General features: G+C 39.6%; 1 protein-coding gene and 1 pseudogene across 1 annotated transcript; both read right to left on the bottom strand.

Annotated features, from left to right (window-relative positions):
- Positions 1-4,365: 4,365 nt before the first annotated feature.
- The window catches only part of LOC137040770 (uncharacterized), a 52,073-nt pseudogene continuing 39,268 nt past the window's right edge, over positions 4,366-17,170 (bottom strand).
- On the bottom strand, positions 8,695-16,830 carry LOC137040173 (myosin heavy chain, fast skeletal muscle). Its single transcript, XM_067415605.1, has 24 exons — positions 16,781-16,830; positions 16,429-16,641; positions 16,159-16,302; positions 14,321-14,477; positions 13,801-13,828; positions 13,586-13,700; positions 13,406-13,498; positions 13,235-13,298; positions 13,055-13,153; positions 12,868-12,971; positions 12,610-12,748; positions 12,409-12,527; positions 12,142-12,297; positions 11,889-12,059; positions 11,508-11,814; positions 11,220-11,287; positions 11,030-11,117; positions 10,841-10,958; positions 10,611-10,734; positions 9,862-9,998; positions 9,519-9,774; positions 9,190-9,432; positions 8,929-9,105; positions 8,695-8,844 (listed from the first exon to the last, which is right to left on the bottom strand). Exons 2-24 carry the CDS (start codon positions 16,627-16,629, stop codon positions 8,695-8,697), a joined length of 3,258 nt encoding a protein of 1,085 aa, XP_067271706.1. The 5' UTR covers positions 16,630-16,641; positions 16,781-16,830.

Raw genomic sequence — 17,170 nt, 5'->3', positions numbered from 1 at the left:
TGACTTTGTACTTTACCATAGAGAAAGTTTTAGAGCTGGGCGAAATGACGATATAGTATATAATGATGTGACATGACTGATTCTCCAGATTTAGGTCCAGATGTTTTATATTTACCGCATTTGTTGTGCCTCAGTGACTCTATGTCTTCACGTTCAAGATAATTGAGAGTTTTAAGAATTGGTCGGTTTGTTCTAAGTGAGAGAGTCAGTGTTGTATTCTGATTTCTACAAAGCTCTCCAGGGTGATGTGTCTTAGGGTGTGCCGTGTGCTTTGGATCCCGCCCATGTCTTTTTGCTTTGCCTTGCAAGGACAATGCAATGTGTCCTACAGGCTTTCCTAGTTTCTTTGAAATGATGGCAGGAGGCTGTGGAATAAATTCTAAGGTGTTGACACCTCATGAGAAGGGGACATGTGCTCAATTAAAGGCATCTTTCCATAAGGGTGGTCATATTAGGACTTTCCACAAATATAGCTGGTCGGTCAGCTATGACATTAGTGCTTTGCCATTTGTCAGCAAAGATTACAAGCATTATTGTGGTGTCAAGTTGAAAGGTTTGATATCAGATGGTCATTCGCTTTAATCAACTCCATCTCGGACACCCATTTTCATAAGAATATTCTAGGAAGCTGTTGATTATTTTCATCTTTTGTTATTAATTATTAGATATTTCTTTTGTTTGGTCAGTATAAAGAAAGACTTTACATTAGTGTTTATTTTTATTTATTAATTTAGCAGATGCTTTTATTCAACAGTTGGTTTGCAGGCGTGCTGTTCTTGCATTGACATACAGTACTGGGACACAGCTCAACTGGCCAGGTAATATTTATTTTAAAATTATATATTATTTGCATTTGTAATACTGACATTCTCTTTGGATGATTTCTTGTTCAACCGATTTCCTTAGAAGAATTCACAAGCAAGAGTTACATCTTTAGACAGAGAAGTAATGTGGTAAAATTGGTTCCACGGTTTTTTATGGATTTTCTTATACATGAGAAGAGAATGTATCTGTAGTTTTTATAGGATTTGTCTTTGAGGACAGATTTGGGTATATGTCCTTCATTCTGAATTTCTAGTAGTATTTGGATTAAACCTGAGTTTTAGATGTAGACTAGGCGTTTACATGGCATATTTTTGGAGAATTAGAATACATTTGAGTGCTCTTGTCAGATTATATATTTGGTAATAACTTATTTATTGTGAAATGGAGTTCTTTCTTATTTGTATGGCACATAATGATCCAATCGTTTATTTTGTGGGAAACTTTTTTCTTTTTTTTAAGATCAGCTAACTACATTATTTAACATGAACTAACATTGAACAATGCCGTTACTATTAATATTAATATTAATTAAATTAACACATTTTCATATTGTTTGTTACACAAATTGTATCATGAACACAATCAACTATTCTGTGTTTATTAAGATATTAATAAATGTATATTAACAAATATATGTTTCTCTGATGGCTGATTTATGATAGCAAATATATTAACTAATGCTGATAATGGGACTCAATGTTCTGATTTATTTTTCTTTCTTCTCCCACTAACAGAACATTGCTGATGTGTGCCATCCTTTCCTACAAACGTAAGTGTCTTCAATCTGACAGCTTCAGAATAAATATACAGCCATTCTCTCACATCTACGCACACATTCTTTTCATGTAACTCAAAGCTGTGCTCCGTGATGTGTACATAACTTTAAACAGATTTCTCAAATGTATATTCTTATATTTTTCTGCTAAATGTTTTAATGACAAAAAATACTGAATGCACCTCTAAACAAGCTCAAATAATGATAGCAATGGCTGTAGCATGTCTGCTCAAACATAAAACCATTGTTTTATTTAATGCATCACAATCTTGATTTATTTTTAGGTTTTGCTTTTTCAGTTGTTTGATAAAACTTGCCAAGTAACAAACATGGTAAATTTACCAATCACACAGTCAGCTTGGTCAAAGTGTATTTGTTGGAATATTTTGGATAAATTTCCACCGCAGAGACATTTGTGACGTGCAATTTTACAGATGCTAGAAATGTTGCTTTCAAATGAAAGATTGGACTCAAAGACCATGCCCAGGATCCTCACTGATGACAAGGACTTGACAGAGCAGTGTTAGACTGTATTCTAAGTTATTAATCGCAGAGGTTTTTGGTCTAATAATTAGAATCAGTTTTTTTTCAGAATTTAATAGTAATAAATTCCTAGTCATCCAATTTTTCATATCAGCTATGCATTCCGTTAACGCAGCCTGCATAACACCAGTCAAAGCAGCGCTCCTGACGTGGACAACTCAGAGATGGGTTCCAGTTCTTTCTAGGAAACGGTATCAGGGCCACTCCTTCCCCCGGTGGAGGGCTGAGGAGAATCTTTTGTTCCGCTAATGGCCCCCGGGTCAGCAGCACCAGAAAGAACTCATGCCCCCATCTCTGAGCTCCCGGAGTTTGCGGATGGCGGTGTGCGCTGCCCAAGGGTCTCGCCACTCTCGTCCCCCTCTGGGACCTGTCAGAGCAGACCACAGTGGAACATGCGTCCTTCCCTGGTCTCCTCTGTCAGGGTGCAGAATTTGACCCCGCCCACTCCTCAGGACGCTTCTTCTTCTCCCGATATCTGGGCCGGTCATTCTGTTTCCATACCCCATTGTGGGTACACCCATTGTTTCAGTTCAGGGAGCCTAAACAGAGCTTCCAAACTGTTCAGCTGGTTCGCCCAAGGGGCCAGGTATGTGATTTAGTTTGAACAATCTCCTCCCCGGTTTAACAGGGAGTCTGCTATACCATGACAGGGGGAAACGCCTCTGTGTGTGGAAGTCAACCCTACTGGTGAGGGGTGCGGTCGAGATTGTTCCTCCAGCTGAGATGGAGTCTGGGTTCCACAGCCCTGACTTCATGGTATCTAGTAGAAGCGATGGGTCACAACTATTCCTGGGCCTGTATATCTTGAACTGAACCCTTCCTAGGCTTCCATTTTCAAGATGTTCACTGCATAGTGTGTTTTTGGATGATTTCGTCCACCGGATTGGTCTTCAGCACTGACCTGAAGGACGTGTCCTCATGTCTCTATTCTTTCCCAAACCCAGACCCTCTTTGGTCTGCCTTCGGGGGGAAGGCATACCAGTACACAGTTCTCCCATTCGGGTGGCTCTGTCACCTCGCGGCTTCACTGAAGTTGTCAAGGCAGTCCTTGTGCCACTCACCTGAGTTTTGAGAACCAAATTTGGGATGCCGTCAAGCTGAAGAAGGAGTCCCATTGGGGATTGCTGGCCTTTGGGACTCCTAAGACAGCTGATGGGTACCGGCAAGTCAAGCTGACTGCAGCCAAGGTAGTTGTGGAGGCAAAAAAATTGGGCCTGGGAGGAATTTGGTGAGGGCTCGGAGGTGGACTCGTCCATCACCCATGCTGAAGTCACCAAGGTAGTTAAAAAGCTCCTGAGTAGCAAGACACCGAGGGTGGATGAGATCCACCTTAAGTACCTCAAGACTGTTGTGGGGCTGTCTTGGCTGACACACCTCTGCAGCACAGCATGGTGGTTGGAGACAGTACCTCTGGACTAGCAGACTGGGGTGGTGGTCCTTCTTTTCAAGAAGGGGGACCGAAGAGTGTGTTCCAACTACAGGGGATCACAGTTCTCAGCCTCCTCAGCCACACTTCTCAGCCAGTATTGGTATATGGCTAGGCTACTGGTTGGACATTGGACATGGTTCCATAAGGACTATCAACACACTCAGACTGTTTTAGGGTATGGCATTATGGACTCTAAGCTTTAAACAGCCTGGGGTTTCCTGGTTTACTGTGTCATTTTAAGTCGATTGTGAACATTGTAAATACATGGTTGTTCTCAATTTACAACTGTCATCTTTTTTTAAACACCCCCTCACACAGTATTCTCTGATCCAGTTTTAATTTATGTAAATTAGACAAATAAGGCAGAGTGTTACAACACTATAATATCAAAACCACCGTCCTTTAGATTAAAAAAGAGATCCTGACTCTCTGTGGTCATTAAAAAAATCTCAGGATGTCCTTAACAAAATGAAGATTCCCATCACTTTGCACTTTGAGTGCATTTACACAGTAATTGTCATTTGTCAATGAAAGTGAGAAGCTTGGAATGTAAAACTCTGTTGATTTATATTTGGCATGACTTGGTTTTGTAATGTAGCTGAATTTCAAAATTAGATATTTCTGTAAAAGGATTTTACATATCTGTACATTTAGTAAATATTTTCCGAAGTAACTTACAATATATTTAATGTATGAACTATTTTTAATTTGTCCATGGACTATCTGAGAATTTCACCTGTGACATTAATATTGGTGCTATGATCTACAAAAACAGACAGAGAGTCAGAGAGTCTTAAGGAACTGCATTTAATGGACATGATAAGACAAAGTACAAGTCATATTATATGCTTGCTTGTAGATGTGGTGTGATGTCTCATCTTCATTCTTCATCCTTGCTCTTCAGTACATAAAAATACATTTAAATGTACAAAAATTAAGTTGCATGTTTGTTTGTTTTCAGTCAGAAACATATGTATATTAAGCATAAACCCTAACCCCCTCCTACTCCTTATACAAAAAATTGTATAATACCTTCCCGACATCACGGCTCTTGGCCCTCAGCTTGTTGACCTGGGACTCTGCGATGTCAGCACGCTCCTGAGCCTCCTCCATCTCATGCTGCACCTTCCTGTACCTGGACAGGTGAGTGTTGGCCTGCTCTTCCTGTTTATGATTACACAAGATATCCAACCCAATTCATAGCAGTGCATTCAGGGCGCTAGACGTTTTTGTCAATACTAAAACTTCATGCTCAAGACATTTGATATTAGACTTACAGCTTCTTCAGCCTGGCGCTTGTAGGCCTTCACTTTCAGCTGCAGCTTGTCTACCAGATCCTGCAGTCGGGTAACGTTCTTCTTGTCTTCCTCAGTCTTTGGGTGTAAATAATGGCCATGGTCTTAGTTAAACTGTATGTTGTAAAAGGTGGAACATGTCTAATTCCTGGGTAGTTTTACCTGGTAGGTGAGCTCCTTTACTCTCCTCTCGTATTTGCGCACTCCTTTCACAGCGTCTGCACCACGTCTCTGCTCGGCTTCAACTTCAGACTCCAACTCACGCACCTTCAGTAGAGATTTATAGTTTTGCCTGTCAAATCTCTGCTATGACCAGTCCACCTAAGATTGTGCTTTGTTAAGCTCCTGAACACTCAAATTTACCCTGGACTCCAGTTTCTGGAGCTGTTTCTTTCCACCCTTCATGGCCAGACTTTCAGCCTCATCCAGACGGTGCTGCAGGTCCTTGACAGTCACCTCCAGGTTCTTCTTCATCCTCTCCAGATGAGAACTGGTGTCCTGCTCCTTCTTCAGCTCCTCAGCCATCATGGCAGCCTGAAATATAAGCCATGATTGAAAAATTAACTAATCAATATAATATATAGAAAAACCTTCCAACGACTGTTCAATTTGTTACCACATGCTCCTAAAGACAATGCAAATAACTGTTTAAATTAGAGTAGAGAAGCAGAATGGCAACACTCACATCAGTGATGGCCTTCTTGGCCTTCTCCTCTGCATTTCTGGCCTCCTGGACTGAATCTTCCACCTCACCTTGAACTTGGACCAGATCAGCCTCAAGCTTCTTCTTGGTATTAATAAGACTTGTATTCTGTGGAATGTAAAACATTTCATTTAGTATATATTTTTATAAAAGTTAATTGTGTGTCCTGAACTTGAAGTATGTAGTCATTTTTTTGTACTTGTGAGTGTAGCAGTCCCACACGCTCGCTGGCATCCACCAGCTCTTGCTCTGCCACTTTGCGGCCTCTCTCTGTTTGCTCCAGTGCAGCTCTCAGCTCCTCAATCTCTGCTTGCATCAGGTTATTCCTGCGCTCCACCATGGCCACCTGCTCCTTCATGTCCTCCTGTCCTCTGAGAGCGTCATCAAGGTGCAGTTGGGCATCCTGTGGCAACATTCTTTCTTCGTTAGCTCTCTTCATTTGGTTAATTCATGTGTCATATTCATTCTGTCCAACATTCAGTATTTATTGCAATTCCATGTTCTACAGAAAGATACCTTGAGTTGGCCTTGGACGTTCCTGAGCTGTTTCTGTGCCTCGGCAGCCTGGCGGTTGGCATGACTCAGCTGGATCTCCATCTCATTCAGATCTCCCTCCATCTTCTTTTTGACTCTCAGGGCATCATTTCTGCTCCTGACCTCAGCGTCCAGAGTGCTTTGCATGGAATCGATTACTCTTTGGCTGTTCCTCTTGATCTGTTCCATCTCCTCATCCTTCTCAGAAAGCTTCCTGTCAATCTCACTCTTCACCTGGTTCAGCTCCAGCTGCACACGAAGAATCTTGGACTCTTCATGCTCCAGGGTTCCCTACAAGGACAAAAGGAAACAATTGACTTACTTTTTAAATTTGACACAATATTCTGTAGTGCCTAGAGTGACAGCAGTACATTTATGAAGGTTTAAGTAGCAGACATTAAGATTTTCTGAATAATTTAGAACCGGCCCATATTAAATGTCATAATATTATTTAAAGGAATGGTTTAATGATGTTTGTTTCATAGGAATGTCACCTCAGCTTCTTCCAGTGCAGTCTGTATCTCTGATTTCTCAGACTCCACTGTCTTCTTGGCTTTCTCTAACTCATGAATGCTCTTTCCAGTCTCTCCAAGCTGCTCAGTGAGATCAGAAATCTCCTCTAAAAAGGTTTAAAAATCATAAGTTTTTCTGATATAATACATCTCCTTTTTAGTCCTCAGTTTATAAATAAAAGTTGCATTACGTTGCAGATTCTTGTTCTCCCTCTTCAGGGTCTCGAGGTGGTCAAGAGCTTCCTCATAGGAGTTCTTCATTTTGAAAAGCTCAGTGCTGAGAGAACGAGCTTCTTTCTGAGCGCCTTCTAGTTCAGCCTGACTTTCCTCATACTTCTGTTTCCACTCTGCTAGCACCTGATAATGAAAGAAATGTAGTCATTGTTAATTGGTAAAGTCCATAATTCAAGTTTTAGGTTTACAGGTTATCCATGTCTTTCTTACCTTGTCAAAGTTTCTCTGCTTCTTGTCAAGGTTGGCTGCCAATGCATTTGCCCTCTCCACATCAATCATGAGATCCTCTACTTCACCCTGCAGTCTCTGTTTGGTCTTTTCCAGAGAGGCACACTTTGAGTTCACCGCCTCAATGGATTCTTCAGCATCCTGCAGACGCTGGGCCAGCTTTTTCCTGAGGAAAATGAAATGAAATTACGAAATCTTGCTAATATTTTTAATGTTAAATGTATGGAACGTATTGATGTATTTACTTGGATTCCTCGAGCTCCTCAGTGCGCTGGATGGCATCAGTCTCATATTTGGTTCTCCACTGAGCCACTTCACTGTTGGCCTTAGACATTCCACGCTGGAGTTCAGCTTTGGCCTCCTGCTCTTCCTCATACTGCTCTCTGAGCAAATCACAGTCATGGCGGGCAGACTGAACCGCATGGGCCAGAGCGTTCTTAGCCTATCAGGCAGAACATTTTGAGTTATCATCTATATAGTTGTTTACATTATAAAAATTGAATTAATTATGTATAACTCTACCTTGACTTCTTCCTCAATATGTCTTTTGAGTTCCTCAATTTGCTGTGTATAAGCCTGTTTTCCTCTAGTTAATTGTGAAACAAGTGCCTCTTTCTCTTCCAGTTGCCGACTAAATTCACCTTAAAAATAGGTTACAGATATTACCATGAAACATAATAACATACAAACCTTTCTACTTTTTGAGGTTTTTACACATGTAGCTCATTCTGTCTTACCATTTTCAGTCTGAAGTCTTGCACGCTGTGCATTCATGTCATTCAACTGACGAACATTTTCATCACTCTTGGATTTGATTTCACTCAGCTGGTCTTCCAGGGTACGGCACATCTTCTCTAAATTAGCCTAAAGAGATTGAAGGTTATATCCAGATGTTTGTAAAGATGGTTTTATATTTAATAATCCTCTAGAGACGTTACCTTTGCTTTGGCCACAGCCTCCATGTTGCTCGTCAAGTCATCAATCTCCATCTTGTATTCACTCTTCTCCTTCTCTAGCTTCTGCTTGACTCGCTGGAGGTTGTCGATTTGTTCTCCGAGCTCAGCAACAGTATCTGCCTGCTTCTTTCGGAGAGCTGCGGCTGTAGCTTCATGCTGCAAGGTGGACTCTTCCAGATCACGACGCAACTTCTGGAATTCGGCTTCACGCTTCTTGTTCATCTCAATCTGGGCAGCAGTGGCACCACCAGCTTCCTCAAGCCTCTCACTGATCTCCTCAAGTTCCCTGGAGAGATCCGCTCTCTGCTTCTCCACTTTAGCACGAGCAGCTCGCTCAGCCTCGATTTCCTCTTCCAGCTCCTCAATACGGGCCTAAATAAATAAATAAAAATAATTACCCAGTGATACTGGTTACCTTGATTTTCCCAACTGTCCAACTACTTCATATAATACAGAGAAAAGATTAGGGTTAGTGTTACCTGAAGTTCTTTGATCTTCTTCTGAAGCTGTGATCCCAAAGACTGTTCATCCTCAATCTTGCTGAGAAACTGACTAATCTCGAAGTCTTTCCTGTATTTATAGTATTGTTTTGTAAAATGTGTAGAATGCTTACATTTAAAAAACAAACAAACTTATAATTATGTAAAGACTGATGTCCACTCACTTTTTAATCTTCTCATCTGATTGCTGTTTGTCATTCTCCAGGTCCATTATGGACTCCTGGGCCAGTTTCAGGTCACCCTCAAGCTTCCTCTTGGCTCTCTCAAGGTCCATACGGAGCTTCTTCTCTTGCTCCAGTGAGCCCTCAAGCTATTGTTACAGAAAACAGAGCATTTAAGTCTGGTATAGAGACACAATTAATTTATGCTTTTGTTGTCATGCCAAACATCTTACATCATCCACTTGCTGTTCAAGCTTTGTCTTAGATTTAGTCAGAGTGTTGACTTTGTCTTCCTCTGCCTGAAGGTCATCAAGAGTCTGCTGGTGTGCCTCTTGGAGGGCTTTCTTCTCTTTGGTCAGCTTGGCAATGCTCTCATCCTGAGAGGCCATCTCCTCTGTCAGGTTTTTAACCTAAATGGAAACATTGTTCACTGGTTTCATTCTCAAGATCCTGAACAATCAGCAGTGTGAAGAACATGTGAAAAGATTATTGACCTTATTTTCTGTTGCATGTTTCTCCTTCTCCACTTTGGCCAAGGTGAGCTCCAGGTCATCAATGTCTTTCTTCAGTTCAGAGCATTCATCCTCCAGTTTCCTCTTCTTGGCAGTCAGTTCAGCATTGATTTCCTCCTCATCCTCCAGTCTCTCGCTTGTCTCTTTGAGTTTTGCCTCGAGCTGGATCTTGCTTTTGATGAGACCTTCACATCTCTCCTCAGCATCAGAGAGGTTTTCAGTTTCCTGTTCATTGAGATGGATTTAGTTTAATGGCTTATGTTTATAGCTGTAGTATCCATATTAGGATCAATAAGAGCTGAAATACTCACAGATGCTACTTGCAGTTGAAGGTCGTTTTTCTCCTGAATAATTGACACCATTTTCTCCTCAAGCTCTTTCTTTTTAGCTAATGCCTTTGCTAGATCCTCCTTCATTTTCTCATAGTTCTCCTTCATGGCTGCCATTTCCTTCTCAGTCTCTGCACTCTTTAGAAGAGGCTTGATCTTGAAGTAGAGCTTCATCCATGGCCAGTGTTTCACATTCATGAATGAGCGGATGTTGTATTGGATGGAATAAATTGATTCTCTGCGTAATTTGCAATCAACAAATTAGTCATTATTAATTTTTCATAACAAACAGTTGTTCCAAACAGTATTGTAAGTTAATTTATACCTCCTCTCCATCATTTTGACAAACACTTTCCTCATGACATATCCACGGCACAAAGCCTGAGTCATGGTAACCAGCGTTGCTAGTTTCTCATCTCTCATCTCCTCAAGAGTACCCAAGAGACCAGCTTTGAAGAAGACCTACAAGAACATTTGGAAGATAATAATTTTTAAAGAAGCTAAGTAATCCTTCTAATCATAGATGTGAAAATGAATGTTATTCTTTTTCATAACACAATGAAGTTCTAGATAATTCTGTGCTTTTAACTTTGACTCGATTTATTGGGGATGCACAATAATGTTTCTATTTCTTAATGGATATAGACATTGTGCACACTTTACTATGTCTGGTGTGAAAGAACTTGACTGGCACAAAGTCCCAAAATTGAGCAGATTTTAGATGAATTGCAATGCAGACTGAAAGTCTAGTGCAATGCCTTTCCTCCTCAAACTGTTGCATCAAAGTGGCAAGCACATAATTATTTAGACCATTGTGTATTTTAGCTTTTTGTTTTTGTGAATTACTGTAATGATTGAATGTGTTAAAGGGATGCTTCACCCAAAAATGCATGTATAAATGAACTCAGCAACAGCAAATTTCAATGCATGGAGAAAAAACAGCTGAAACTTTCTTTAAGTATCTGGTCTTGTGCTTCACAGAAGTTGTGTTGCGATGACAAGTAAATAATGACAGAATTTACATTTTTTGGGTGTTCATATACTTTCGGTTAGGTGTTAGAAGGGTTTGCTCACCTTGGTGTGCCCAAACTTGTATTGGGTGTGGTCAACATCAATAGAGCCCAAGAGTTTCTCTGAAGCCTTTTTGTTGTCAATGAACTGTCCATCAGGGATGACGCTAGCATTTAATACTTTGTATCTAGAGGACAGTCAGGGAAGAGTCATGTTTGGGAAAAATAATCAAAAGATGGTGAAGTTAAGCTGGTGCATCATCTCTAATTCAGTGGTTCCAAAGGTGTCTTTACCTCTGCTTGAAGTCACCATAGAGGATTCTGCTGGGGAAACCCTTCCTGCAGATTCTGATGCCCTCCAGCACACCATTACACCTGAGCTGGTGGATAACCAGGAAGTTCTCCATCAGACCTGCAATGAAAATATTCTTAAGGTTCCAGAGATATTTTCTAAACTTTTGAGTCTTCAGGGATTAAGTTTACCTGGAGTTTTGGACTCATTAGGAATCAAGCAGCGCACAAAGTGAGGGTGAGTGCTCCTCAGGTTAGTCATCAGCTTACCCAAGTTCTCCTGTGGAAATGTGTATCATCAGTCTAATTTTTAATGTCTAATAGTCTAATAATTATTGGAGAAAAAGTTTGCCTCCTTCATTAAAAGAGAGAATCAGTTTACCCTAAAAAGTGCAGAGACAGTCTGGAAGGAACCACCCTTCTTCTTGCCTTTCTTTCCACCTCCCTCAGCTGTTTATGTCAATAAAAAAATATATATTTATTGATCTTAGGTTCATTAACATCTTTAATAAATCTCTATTTAAATCTTGTTGAGTCTTCTCAATATCTTGCATAGCAGTTAGTCAAATTCACGAAACTTTAAAATCTGTGATCACAATGTGTTTTATTTTATAAGTATTTTTTTGTATATAATTAAAACACAAAGGAATTGATGAAATGGTTACTGTACCTTCAGCGCCTCCATGAGAGGCATACAGGAAGGCCAGCACTTTGAGCGATGACTTTTGGTAGAGTTGCACAACAGAGTCGTTCAGTGGATCCTTGTTCTTGTCCAACCACCCATTAATGTTGTAGTCCACAGTGCCGGCGTAGTGCACCAGAGAGAAGTGGGCCTCAGCCTTACCTTTGGCAGGCTTGGGCTTCTGGAAAGCTGCAGTTTTGCCCAGATGCTGATCATGCAGCTTGTTTTTAAAGCTAGTGTCTGTAGCCTTGGGGAACATGCACTCCTCTTCAAGGATGGAGAAGATGCCCATTGGCTGATGAAGAAATATTCAGGCTCAAGAACATGCACAATATGAATAATCATTTTAATTTGCTGAATGTCTCTCACCTTCTCAATGAGCTCAATGCAGGCAGCCAAGTCCATACCAAAGTCAATGAACTCCCAGTCAATGCCTTCTTTCTTGTACTCCTCTTGCTCCAGAACAAACATGTGGTGGTTGAAGAACTGTTGGAGTTTCTCATTTGTGAAGTTGATGCAAAGCTGCTCCAAGCTGTTGAACTGATAATTAAACAGAGACAAGTTCTTACTATAGTCTATTAAGTTTTATATCCTGATTGTTACAGAGACGTTGATAGCTGACACTCACGTCAAAGATCTCAAATCCAGCGATGTCCAGCACACCAATGAAGAACTGCCTAGGCTGCTTTGTGTCCAACATCTCATTGATACGGATGACCATCCACAAGAACATTTTCTCATAGACAGACTTGCAGAGCGCAGAGACGGCGTTGTTCACCTGAGAAATTCAAAGGTCAGTATGGATCATATCATTAAAATTTTACGTCTCATGACAACTATGAATGTCTGAGAGACATTTCTAACTTTATTCGATGAGATTAGTAATCACCTGTGGTACTGTCTGGCCTTTGGTCACCATCTCATTTCCGACCTTCACTCTGGGGTAACACAGAGCTTTCAGCATGTCGGCGGAGTTGAGGCCCATGAGGTAGGCGATTTTATCGGCCACTAAGGAGGAACAGTTTTATGCATTATTGTCTCTAATGAAGTGAATGTTTTGACTGTTAATAGCATGTGCTAGTAGTCTTACCCTCGGTGCCATCAGGCTCGGCCTGCTCCTCTCTCTGCTTCTGTTTGAACTTCATGCCCCCATGATGCATCACAGATCCTGTCAGCTTATAGATGCTGATTTTCTCATCAGCAGTGAAGCCCAGAATGTCAATGGCAGTCTGTAATACAATGACCAAGGTAATCACACATTATTTGCGTCATAGAGAAGGGTATTTCATATTGTATGTCCTGCAATCTTCAGTTACTGCTACTACTAATACTGTAGCTGTCCACACACATCTGTGGCAATGAACTCCTCCACATCATTGATACTCTTGACAGTGATTTCACCCTGGCTGATCATTGGATAGTCGTAAGGGTTGGTGGTGATGAGCAGGGCCTCTGTAAAGAGTTGATGTGCAGTATGGTAACAGCGTTCTCAAATATGGTAATAAATGAAATGCACAATACTGTCGATTTCTCACCCAGCAGCTCCGGCTTGTGTCCGGTCATGAGCTGGTAGAAGATGTGGTAGCTCCTCTCAGCAGACAGCTGGAATGTTACTCTTGACTTTTCCAGCAGATCTTACAAACAAAACCCCACAAAATCCACATTTTGCCTCCATATTAAACAATTAAATTGTAGCCTTAAACAATTTTACTCACAAGTTTCAATATCGGCTGAGGCCAGTTTTCCAGTGGTCCCAAAGTGAATCCTGATGAATTTACCCTGATTTAAAAAATTGTTTTTTTTTTAACAAAAGGTCAAATCTTTGGTAGCTTTGATGGTATGACCTAAGTTGTGTAAAGTTATAATGATTCATTAGTTCAACTTACAAAACGAGAGGAGTTGTCATTTCTCACAGTCTTGGCATTTCCATAAGCCTCCAGCAGAGGGTTGGCTGCAATGATTTGATCCTCTAGCGACCCCTACATGTAATTGTTGGACAAAAGATAGTCATTAGGGAAAACACAAATACTGTAAACAACAACATTGTCTTGAAGAGAATTCCTAACCTGCATTTTTCCAGGGACAGGTTCTGCCTTCTTTGATCCAGACATTGCACCAACGGTTGCGAAGTATTGAATGACACGTTTAGTGTTCACAGTCTTTCCTGCACCAGATTCTCCACTGGATGATTTATAATAGTTAATTTAGTCATAAATCGCCTGTGGATTTACACTATAATCAAAAAGCTTCAGGTTATTTCAGAAGAAGAATATTTACTTACGTAATCAGGACAGACTGGTTCTCACGATCTGAAAATAAATCGAAATGTTAACAGGGTTTCCAAATATAGGTAGTACTTTATATTAACTTGAAGAAATAAAGTGTTATAAAGTATGTTTAGTTAATTTATTATTTTTTGTTGTTATTGCATTAATATATTAATAGGCTAAATGCTAACCATAACATATCATTTGGATTCATTCTTATAGAAGAGATTTGGTAACATTTATTAAGCAACAACTTTACAACTCATTTGCATCAGATGAAGAAAAGTGTTAAATAAGACAACAAACATGAGTCTTCTTTATTTATGATTTTATCAGTCAAGTCACCTTCTTTTATATAGTGCATATTACATATTTATGATGGAAGAGAGATTGTTTTGACTGCACAGCAGTTCTAGAAGAATGTCATTGTCCAGTTTAATATGTTCTGTGTTGAATTATTTCCATTGTAAATATAATTATTAATTCATTTAATTAATTGTTTTGTTTGTTGAGGTACTTCTGGAATCCACTTACCAGTGAGCATGAACTGGTAGGCGTTGTCAGAGATGGAGAAGATGTGAGGCGGGGCTTCAATCCTCTTTTTGCCTCTGTATCCATTCACAACGACTGTATCGTAGACTGGGAGCCACTTGTAGGGATTGACAGTGACGCAGAACAAACCAGAGTAGGTCTGAAACAGAGATAGATAGTCCAGTTTTACAATGCTGCCGCCTAGGGGTGTAATGATTCACTCTCAATGCATCGATTAAAAACTTTGACGATGCATATGCATCGATCTTGAAACATACATTTTGAATTTTGAATCATTAATTTCGGTTTTGTGATTTACTGTATTGCGCTTGGGATCCTTCTGTAACTCATTTATATAAAATAACATACTGACGATTTACGGAAATGGGTCATACCTGAGCAGTTGAAGTAAAACCCAGCTTATTCAAGGACACACATTTATTGCATGGACGGAGCAAACAGATTTGTAAGTGTCTAAAATGCATAGGCACAGTTCTGATGAATGATGCATGGATTTTAGCTTAATGTTGTTTAACATACTAAGGTAACTGCTAAAGTAACCTACACCATTAACAACACTGAAATAAGAGCGTGCGGTTTATCTGTGAATCAGAAGCGTATTAAAGTTGCATCTCTTACTATAGCAACACTAGACACCGGCGCGTTTACTTTCAGAATCATCAAATGTTCTCTATAAAGAGAACAAAGAGGCTTTTCTTTCTATTCCTTGAAGAAAAGTTAGATTAGGATTAGCTAGAAAAGTGCATGACATTCTACTCTCTCCATGGAAGCATTGCATGTTTAATGCCTGGAGCACTTTAATAAGGTTGTGTAGCCAATAACACCATCATACACAATAGTTGACATTAACTAACAATACTTTTAAAGACTTTTTAAATGTTGGCTCATGTAAATTTCTACAAATGCCATTTTATATAGGCTATTAAAGTAAAGCTTGTAATAATAATAATAATAATAATAATAATAATAATAATAATAATAATACAACAATAAAGTAATAATATGAACTAACAATGGACAAAAGTTTTTTTGTTTTGGTAACACTTTAAAAATAAGGTTGTATTTTTTTTTTTTTTTTAATTCTTATTATTGTCTTTACAACTGTTTTTAACTATGCTTGTTTTAAATTTTTATTCGTCCATATGGTACTCTTTTTTTCTCATGCATTTGTTACCACTGTTTTAATTAATTTCTATGTAAAGCACTTTGAATTGCCATTGGGTATGAAATGTGCTATACAAATAAACTTGCCTTGCCTTGCCTTGCCTTGCCTTGCCTTGCCTTGCCTTGCCTTGCCTTGTTAACATTAGTTAATGCATAGGTTAACATGAACTACCCATGAACAACACCTCTGTTCAGCATTAGTTAACACAAATACAGCTGTTTATGCTTTGTTCATGTTAGTTCACAGTGCATTAACAAATATTAACAAGATTTTAATAATGCATTAGTAAATGGTAAAATTATAACAATGATAAACAAATGCTTAATAAGTGCAGTTCATTATTAGTTCATGTTAACTAATAAACCTTATTGTAAAGTGTTACAGCCCCCCCCCCCCCTGACCTCTGAAGGGGAAGCATTTTAATAATCCTATGATTGTATATTTTAAAAATGCATAATTGAATCAAATTAATCAAATCATATAGAATTTTAATGTGAATCATCTCGAATCGAATCGTTGTGAATTGGCAAAAATCTTTCTAGAATCAAATTGAAAATCTATGAACCGTGAATCGAATCGATTTGCTGCCTACCCAAAGATTCACAGCCCTACTGCCGCCCCATCCCAGGAATAAATATGGTTTGCTGAGACTTACGTAGATCATCCATGCTGCGTAACGCTCTTTGAGGTTAAACAGCACAGCAGGCTCATTGAGGTGGGTCATCATGGCCATGTCCTCAATTTTGTCATACTTGGGAGGATTCATGGGGAAGATTTCATCTTCTTTTACCGTGACTGTCTGTAATGAACAGTGATAAGTGATCAAGAAAGACTTTCATACACATGTATGGTATTCAACTGAAGACCTTTAACCTCTGCAGACTTAAACACAGTAACATGAAATATTGTTATCCATGATGCTTACTTTCCCACACAGAGTTTTGACAGTAGCTTTTCCTCCCTCTTTACTAACAAGAACCCCCTTCAGGTACATCTCGTCCTGCACTGTCACGAAGAAAGCCGATTTGGCATCAAAGGGGGTGTTCTGAGCCTCTATTCTCTCTCTCTCCGGCTTCCGGAGGTAAATGGCCGCCGGGCCGAAGCACTCCATTTCACCATCTCCCATGGTTGGACTTCACTGTGGAGTAAAATATTTAATCCTAACGCTGATTAGTTTTACCTCTCTACTTTTCTAGAGGTATTCACATTATAAACTGGTATTCTTATCATTAAAATGTTGTAATCAGTTACTTATCAGTAAATGTAATTTCGTTTACCTTTTATGATGCTCCGAGAGGAAAATAGCAGCTGTCAAGTTCTGGATTCTGAAAAAGACCAAGAGATAGTGAAGTGTATTAGCATCTACCATTATAGGTTAGTATACATTATTGGATTAAGAACTCTAATTCTTAAATGAAAATGTGCAGTTCCCCACCTTAGTTTGCTTGTTCACTGTAGTTCTTTGAGGGTTAGGGGCTCCCGTTTATATAGTGTCATTACTGAGCACTCAGCAGAACTGGCCAGCCAGATTTGGTCATGTCACTTTACTATGGTGTGATGTTTCTCTGTTCCGGAGAGGAAATAGGAAGATGTTGTCATTCAACTAATGTGAGGAATACCTTTACATTGGTACACACAGATAATGGACGTTGTGTCAATAGACATAA

Source organism: Pseudorasbora parva, chromosome 14 (genome assembly GCF_024679245.1).
Source record: "Pseudorasbora parva isolate DD20220531a chromosome 14, ASM2467924v1, whole genome shotgun sequence".
Classification (NCBI taxonomy): domain Eukaryota; kingdom Metazoa; phylum Chordata; class Actinopteri; order Cypriniformes; family Gobionidae; genus Pseudorasbora; species Pseudorasbora parva.
Note: the sequence above shows the minus strand (reverse complement) of the source record. Positions and strands in the feature narration are given on the sequence as shown.